This window comes from Arachis stenosperma, chromosome 10, assembly GCF_014773155.1.
Source record: "Arachis stenosperma cultivar V10309 chromosome 10, arast.V10309.gnm1.PFL2, whole genome shotgun sequence".
Classification (NCBI taxonomy): Eukaryota; Viridiplantae; Streptophyta; class Magnoliopsida; order Fabales; family Fabaceae; genus Arachis; species Arachis stenosperma.
This window is the reverse complement of record NC_080386.1, coordinates 116,341,806-116,349,825: the sequence shown is the minus strand read 5'-3', so window position 1 is coordinate 116,349,825 and position 8,020 is coordinate 116,341,806. Positions and strand designations below refer to the sequence as shown.

The window sequence follows — 8,020 nt, the reverse complement described above, 5'->3', positions numbered from 1 at the left end:
AAAATTATAAAATTAGAATTTATAGGCAAATTTAAGTTTAAATATGGATATCAACTTCTTAATAACAATTTTTTTATAAATAAATATTTTTATAATTTTTTGGCATAAAATTTATCAAAATTCGAATTTCACCCGATTTATATTCAGTTTTAATGTGATATGAAAATAGTATAATTTTACTGGATTTAAAATTGAATAAAAATCTCAAAAATAGACCCAATCGTTATTTAGGTTCAACTCCCTATCAAATCGCATCTGATTTCACTCGGCCATATGTATCTTTAGTACACATTATACGTTCAAAATGGTGGCTAAATTTTGTTCATAGGAAGAGAATTAGTGTGTAACGTTATATTATTGAGATGGTTGGTATTTTTTCGGTGATATGGAGTTAATTTTTTTAAAATTGTTATTAAACAAATCAGACCGTCAAGTCTATTGAAAAGAAAGAAAGAGAATGAAAATTGAGAGTTTGATTTGAATAAAATACACAAATTTAAAAATTAGATTTGTATATTATAAAATTTTATAAAAATTTAACTATACAAATTCGAGAATCAGGTTTATTCTTCATAAAATTTTTAAAAATTCAATGCAAAAATTTGAGGATTAAATTTATGTCTTTCACACTCTTATTAAATATACTATATTCCAATAACACTATAAAATACAATTTTTTTCTAATATTAAAATTATAAAATGTCAAAATATTTTCTCTAATTTCGTAAATCATTTTTTAATAAAAAATTAAAAAATTGGTCTTAGTCAAATAAGATAAAAGATTAATTTACTGTATTTTAAAATTTTAAATAATAATTTATTCATTAAAATTTTCTTTAAAAAATTGTAGACTAATTTATTTAGCTTTTAAATACTTACATTAATAGACCAACTTTATATTTATATATAGACAGTTAGACACCTCTCCATTTTTGGAAAGAGGAGAATATTTAGGGTAATACTCATTAGTGAATAGTGATTCCTCTTACGAGTAAAAAATAAAATAAAAGCAGCGTAAGCATGTGAACTGTAAGAAACACGTGTTCCGACCACCCTGACCGTGAAATTCAGTGAAACAACAGAGTTTGATGACCGAAAGAACCAACGATACCAACAACCTTCCAAATCCCAAGAAAATGAAATTCATGTCCCCACCTTAAAATCATCGCTCTTCTCTCCTTCCTCAACTACTCTCCAAACCAAATTCATTACCTTTTACTCCTTTACTCTCCAAAGTTACCGTCTTTTCCTCTTTCGGTATCTCTCTCCACAAACACGAAGGATAAGAATAATGAGAACCGGAAACAATTGGAGAGAAATCCAAAATTGATGCTGTGTTTGATGTTTCTGCTGAATGAGACACTTGGAATTTTAATTTGGCTTCGTTCATTCAAAGTCAATCAAATCGGATCTAATCGATAATAGGGTTTATAGTTGATAGTTGGGGAATAAGGGTGTGTGTATGTGCGTGTGTGTGTTTTTATGGCTACAGAGACCAAAAGTGCTACGGTGAAGCTCAAGGGAATTTCACAAGATGGACCTTCCAGGCCAAAGGCTACTGATTCTTTAGCTCTCAAGAAGAAGATCGATGGCTCTATCAGAAGCCCACCTGATTCCAAGATGAAATCTGTAACCACTGTCACAAAATCTGAGGTAATCATTCTCCGGAAAATTTGATTAAAAATTCCAACTTTTTTATGATGTTGAGGCTATTCTTAGCGCAATTTTGGCTTTGGAGGCATATGGGTGGTGTTGTTGGATTCAATTGTTATTTGGGTTGCTTCTATTTTTGGGGGTTCTGGAAATTTCATTTGCTGGATTTTGCCACCTTGTAGAAATCAACAGATTAGATTGATTGAGTCTTGATTTTTCATGTTGCTGATGCTCCTTGAGGGAGGGAGTTAGTTCATAGTTCATGGATTGTTCCTGTTAATTTGTGTTAACGGTTACATGAGTGTTGAGCTGTAGACTGTGGTTGATTATTTTGTGATGATGGAAATTATAGAATCATAAAGCTTGGCCTTTCTATATATCAAATTCTATGTGTTAATTTCAATTGTGATGGTATTGATTTTATTTTACTTTGAATGACATTTGAAGGTTAAATCAAAATCAACACCATCGTCGTCGTCGTCCAAAACAGTAACGAAAACAAAGACGACAACTACCAGAGTAAAGAAAGTCTATAATCTTCCTGGCCAAAAACACGATCCTCCCGAACAGGTTCTGATCTTAAGCCATAGTTGATTCCTGGAATTTAAAAGCCAATTTATAGATGCGGTATTGTGGTAATCAATGTTGTCTTGTCCTTGATGTTCTTTTTGTGCCTTGTGTCAACAGAAAGAGCCCTTGAGGATTTTCTATGAGTCATTGTCAAAACAGATTCCAACAAGTGAAATGGCAGAATTTTGGTGAGTTTAATTTCAGTCATGAGCTCCAACGTTGATTGCGCCTGTGTATTGATTAAATAACAGTTTAGCATCTGTTAGTGTAGAATTCACACTTGTATTTGAAAGGTCACTTTATTACTACGTATAGCTGCAGGGCACAGTCCATTTAGTGCTCCATGACCATAGAATAACTTTTTCAATCTTTGAAGTCATCTTCATTTAATTCTGTTGATAATATGATGCTTTGAAGTATTATGAGCAATGAGCCTGTGCTGCTTGGATTCCCCAGACACATCTGTTAGAATATTCTAATTGGTTTATAGGACGGAATTATATATTAGTGCATGTTTAGCATAATATAATCTGCTCTATGTTTAGATATTTGCCTAAGCCAATACTCAAACAGTATAACCTTATGTTAGGATGACCACCATAATTGTGCTGTTTTGTAAATGAAACGTGTAACTGCCTTTGCTGTTTTATCGAAAGCTTAAGAGTTTAATTTCTATGCACTAAATTGTTATCAAATAAGAATGTAAGAAACTGCGATGTCATTATGTGTAGTCACATGAATTTAAATTTAAAACATAGCATGGCATATTCTTGCATTGCTATTAGATTGCAGTTTAAGTGCACATCACTTAAACTCAAAATTCATACCTTAAAGTAACTAGCTTTGCTATGGTCCCCATCTGTACAAGTGAATTCCTCATTCCTCTCCCATTCATGTCTAACATTGGTGACTTGTGTATGATGATGTAGTTGTTTTCATAGATTGAAAGATGTCGGAAGGATCTTTCCTTTGTTAATGGATTCCCTTTTGCTTTGGCAATAAGTAGTCCATTTTGCTTTAATTTTTTCTCAATTACAAGATTTATTGGCTATATTAATACCCTAGGAAAAATTAATTTGATTGGGTTGGCCAACCTTAGGTTACATTTTCATCTTTAACTGCTAAGGTTGGCATTAGTAAACGAAATCCTGTCTGGCATAAACGTTCTTCATTTAGTGTACCGCTGTATATTATAGTCTACAGAGAAGTTATAACAAGTATAGTTTAGAACAAAAAAGGCTCGGTGCCTAAACATGCTGTGGTAACGCAGGATTTGGAGAAGGGTCGCACCCAAAGGGTGTAATGTAGGCAGCTTAACCTGATAATTTTATCCGTGGCTGATTCTACGTCTTGAACCCGTAACCTTGACGTCACATGGTGACAACTCAACCATTGTTGAACATAAATTGCTAATTGCCACAAGAAGCAGCAAGGATTGATGTACAAAGTTTTTTGCACAGGACTTGTGCGAAAATTCGACTGAGTCTTTAAACCTTTTGTGTTGTTTATATTCTGATAGGTGAAAATTTTTTCATCGATTGATTACAGTGCTGTTTGCATTCATTTCTACTAGCAGCATTCTTATAGGATTTTCAAAAGCTATGAAAAGAAAAGTGCTAAACAACATTACTCTTACAAACATCGGAGAGATCTTGAATGCTACTTCTTATGAAATTTACTTGCTTGCTGAGCTAATCAATGCTATTATGAAACTATCAGTCATAGGCTGTCTATGAATACTGAATACCATACTCGTTTCTCGTGAATGTCAATATCTGCAGTTGATTCCATTAGTTATTCATGGTAACTTTCATTTTTGTGTTTAGATGAGTTCATTGAATGAGTATACATAACAAGTGTTTGCTGTTGTTATAATCTTTTGAAAATGTATATGATGCAACTTCGCGTGGATGCCTTCGATTGGAAAGGAATCCTTGTATTTTAGATATAGCCATGTCATTAATCCCACTTTACAAAAAATAAGATACTGACTCAGTCTTCCGTAATAGGGAAACATTGATCTCAATGCTTCTTTGTATTGATAGGTATAAATGATATCTGATCATTTGTTTTTCAAAGTGGTTAAATTACACCAACCACTCTTGGGATTTTTACAAGAATAGTTAGTGTTATATTTGACAAATTAAAATACAAGGGTACTAAATATTATCAAAAATCTCAAGGCAATTCAATATATGTTTTGTATAACTCCTGAGTATTGTTTTCTATCAAGTTCTCAAATGTTCTAGAACTGTGGTTTTCTTCATTTCTGTGTTGGATTAAGACTTGCAAAGAATTCAAAAGGAAAGGCATGAATACCTCAATATGCAGGTTAATGGAGCATGGGCTGCTATCACCTGACAGAGCTAAGAAAGCGTTTGACAAGAAGCAGAGGAAGCAAAAGGAGCAACGGACAGGAACTCCCGTTAAGCCGTCAAAGCCACCATCTAGAACCGAAACTTCACAGAAGCCGCAACAGCCACCTTCAAGGAATGGTGACATAAAGGCCAAGAAAAGAATCATCGATGAGAGCGACGACGATGATGATTTCGTCTTAAGCCATAAAAGAAGAAAGGGGTAAGAAGGAAAAGCCTCCTAATGTTTTATTTAACTTGTGAACAAAGCAAAAGAGGAAAAGAATAAAAAAGGAAGAAAAGTTGTAAGGTAGAAATTTTAACAATTGTTAGATTAAAGACATTCTTTATGTTTCAAACTTTACTGAGACAATAATGGACAATGGTAATAGACAATTGGACAATGCAACTTATGTGTCTTGAAGAATCTATTGTCATCTAGAATTTGATCTTTTCTGGTGCCTTTACTTTCATTCTCCCATGTCCATGATTGCCTTCTTGAGCTTCCTCATTTGCATTAAGAGAAATTTCCGGTTCCTACATTTTTAACAGAATTATAGTAAGAAAATTGATCTTCAGAAACAGAAAGGTATCTTAGAACTTTTGGGTTTGTATTGATTTCAACTCTCCTTTAAATTGAGAAACGCTATACGTGTAATCATTTTATCTTGTAGATTGAATAGGGTGTGAAACTCACATGGAAAGAGTGTCAACTCAAAATATGACACCATTATCTTATATGAAATTCTAAAGTCCGATAAATAGTGATATCAAAAATCCAAAGTGGATTACTCCACAACTTCATGGAATTACAGAAATCTCACGCTTTAAACATTCAAGCCGTTTTCATAAAAACAAAAAACAATAATCAATAGAAGTCCACTATAAAAAATTCTAGCAGAAGTCATATGGGGGAGGAATATTAAGTACAATCATTCATTAAGAAAATGTGCAAATATAAGAAAAAAATAGTTGGAGTTTAAATATAGTTGTAATATGACAATAATCAAACATCCACAACCACATTAATAAATTTATTTTTATTAAGGGCTAGCAGCTTATTTCCACACTTAATTTACTAACGGAGAATTTAATCCATGTTTATTAAGAGAACTATATCACGTTATGGGACTTTAATTAGGTTAACACAAACTAATCAAATTTTTGGTAATAGAATTTTCATACTGGTTGTTCAATTAAGAACCCCAAATAAAAAACATGAAAGTTACTTAACTTTAATGTTATAATAAGACCTCTAAAATAACTTTTAATAATCATTTATTTATAGTTATGTCAGTAAAATTAAATATTTTTTTTGTAATATCATCTTGCACAAATTGAATTCAACATCAAAGACTCCACAACTTACATCAGCATGCATTATAATCAATTTGGTGTCACTGCCATTATCAAATTACAAAGCTATGAAGATATAAAGATGACGTTATCAAGAAAGTGGTATTATCAAGTAGTTACAATGCAAGATTGGTTGGCTACATACACCGCCTTTGATTCTTAGCAATTAAGAAATATTATCTTGATTGAGTAATCTTGCATTCTTGCCTATAAAAGGCTTTAACTCATCTATTTTAAGGATGTGCTCCACAGAAGTTAAATGAGTATGGTTTTAAGATTTAAGTGATGCTTTTTTGAGTATGGTTTTAAGATTTAAGTGATGCTTTTTTGTTTTTTTTTTGTTTTTTGGATAAAGTGCTAAATTGGTCTCCTATATTTAGGCGTAATCCTGTTTTGGTTTTTAAGGTTTAAAATGTCCTATTTGAATCCAAAAAAGTTTCATTTAGTTTTAATGTAATCCCACTGTGAGGTCAAAGTTAAATAATTAATGGAATGTCATACATGACAGCAGTACAAAAACAAGATTGATAATCTGGAGAACAAGTACAAACTCTAGAGGCACAAAATCAACTATAGATGCATCAATACATTTATTTATCATTTTTCTTACAATTTAAATAAAAAATTTTTATAGAACTAAGGAGAATGATAAATAAATGTATTAATGCATCTATGGTTTGATTTTGTGCCTCTGGAGCTTGTACTTATTCTCCAAATTATCGATCTTATTCTTGTATTGCTATCATGTAGGACATTCCATTAATTATTTAATTTTGACCTCATGGTGAGACTACATTGAAGTTAAATGAAACTTTTTTGGATTCAAATAGGATAGTTTAAACCTTAAGGACCAAAACAAGATTACGCCCAAACGCAGGAGAACAATTTAATACTTTATCATTTTTTTTATATGAGTGTTGGTGAATTTGAGAGATGATAAATATAGTAATGCCATTTATATGAGTGAATAATTCTGGAGTCAATTAAGTGTAGGTATTATACTTATATTGATATCAGAGCTGATTTAATTCAGCACTAAGTGTTTGAGAGTTTGTAAGGTGTGAAAGAATTTTCATATAATTATTTTTTTTAGATTTAGTATGACAAATGCTTTCAATGTTATGTGATCCGGTTCTAAATTAGATGAAAAACTCGATTATAGTTATTGGGAGATTTTTATGTATACCATTTGAAGTTTCAGAACCTGTAGAATTTTATTGAACCAAGATTATAAGAAAGATAATATGCTGTCCAATAAAGGAGAGATCAATTGGCGCTATCACAAATTCATCTCATCAAGGTGTAGATCATACGGTGTTTGGCAAAATAACAAATGTAAAAAATGTAAAAGAAGCTTAGAACACGTTGAAGCCATCATACAAAAGTGTAGAAAAAGCCCAAAAAGCAAATTTAGAGTCCTTGCGAAAAGAATATGAAAGGTATGAAATGTCTAGTTCAGAAACTGTTGAGCAATATTTTATGTGTTATAGATCTTGTCAATAAGATGAAAATCTATAGAGAAGATATGTCCAATAGCAAATTGGTAGAAAAAATTCTTCGCACCATGCCGATGAAGTATGATCATGTGGTGACAAGAATACTGGAGTCCCACGATATGGATACCATGGCGATTGCAGAATTGCAAGAAACCATGGAAAGTCACGTTAGTAGAATATTGAAAAAGTCAGAAAAATCAATCGAAGAAGCTTTGAAAAGTTAGGTGAATTTAAATAATGTTGCAGAATCAAGTTGTACACAAGAAGGATGAGATCAAGGTTTCAATTATTAAAGTAGAGGCACAGAAAGTTTCAAAGGAAAAGGTCGTGTCAATTATAATAAAAAAGTTGTAATAATTTTACACTACCTAATCAAGAAAGAGGTGGAACAAATTTTAGGCATGTCAACTAAGGAAGAGGTTGCGACAATTTTTATCAATAAAGAACTATTTTTACTGCTTTTATTGTGAAAAGTATGGATACAAAGCAACAAATTGTAGATTCAAAATGATAAATATTAAATAACAATAAAGTAAATGTTGTAGAAAATCAGCATTGAAATATTGATGATAATCCATGTACTCAAACTTA

The 8,020-nt window shown here is 31.7% G+C and overlaps 1 protein-coding gene across 1 annotated transcript; it reads left to right on the top strand.

Moving 5' to 3' along the window:
* The first annotated feature begins 1,059 nt into the window (after nt 1–1,059).
* On the top strand, nt 1,060–5,004 carry LOC130956208 (uncharacterized). The gene is made up of 4 exons (XM_057883258.1): nt 1,060–1,653; nt 2,101–2,223; nt 2,341–2,411; nt 4,555–5,004. The coding sequence occupies exons 1-4, from the start codon at nt 1,483–1,485 to the stop codon at nt 4,802–4,804; spliced, it is 615 nt and encodes a 204-aa protein (XP_057739241.1). The 5' UTR covers nt 1,060–1,482; the 3' UTR covers nt 4,805–5,004.
* The last annotated feature ends 3,016 nt before the right edge of the window (nt 5,005–8,020 follow it).

Excerpts from the sequence above, each read along its gene's own strand:
- LOC130956208 (XM_057883258.1), top strand. The coding sequence starts at position 1,483 with ATGGCTACAGAGACCAAAAGTGCTACGGTGAAGCTCAAGGGAATTTCA. Across the intron at positions 1,654-2,100 it reads CCACTGTCACAAAATCTGAG|GTTAAATCAAAATCAACACC; the intron begins GTAATCATTCTC and ends TGACATTTGAAG. Across the intron at positions 2,412-4,554 it reads AGTGAAATGGCAGAATTTTG|GTTAATGGAGCATGGGCTGC; the intron begins GTGAGTTTAATT and ends CTCAATATGCAG.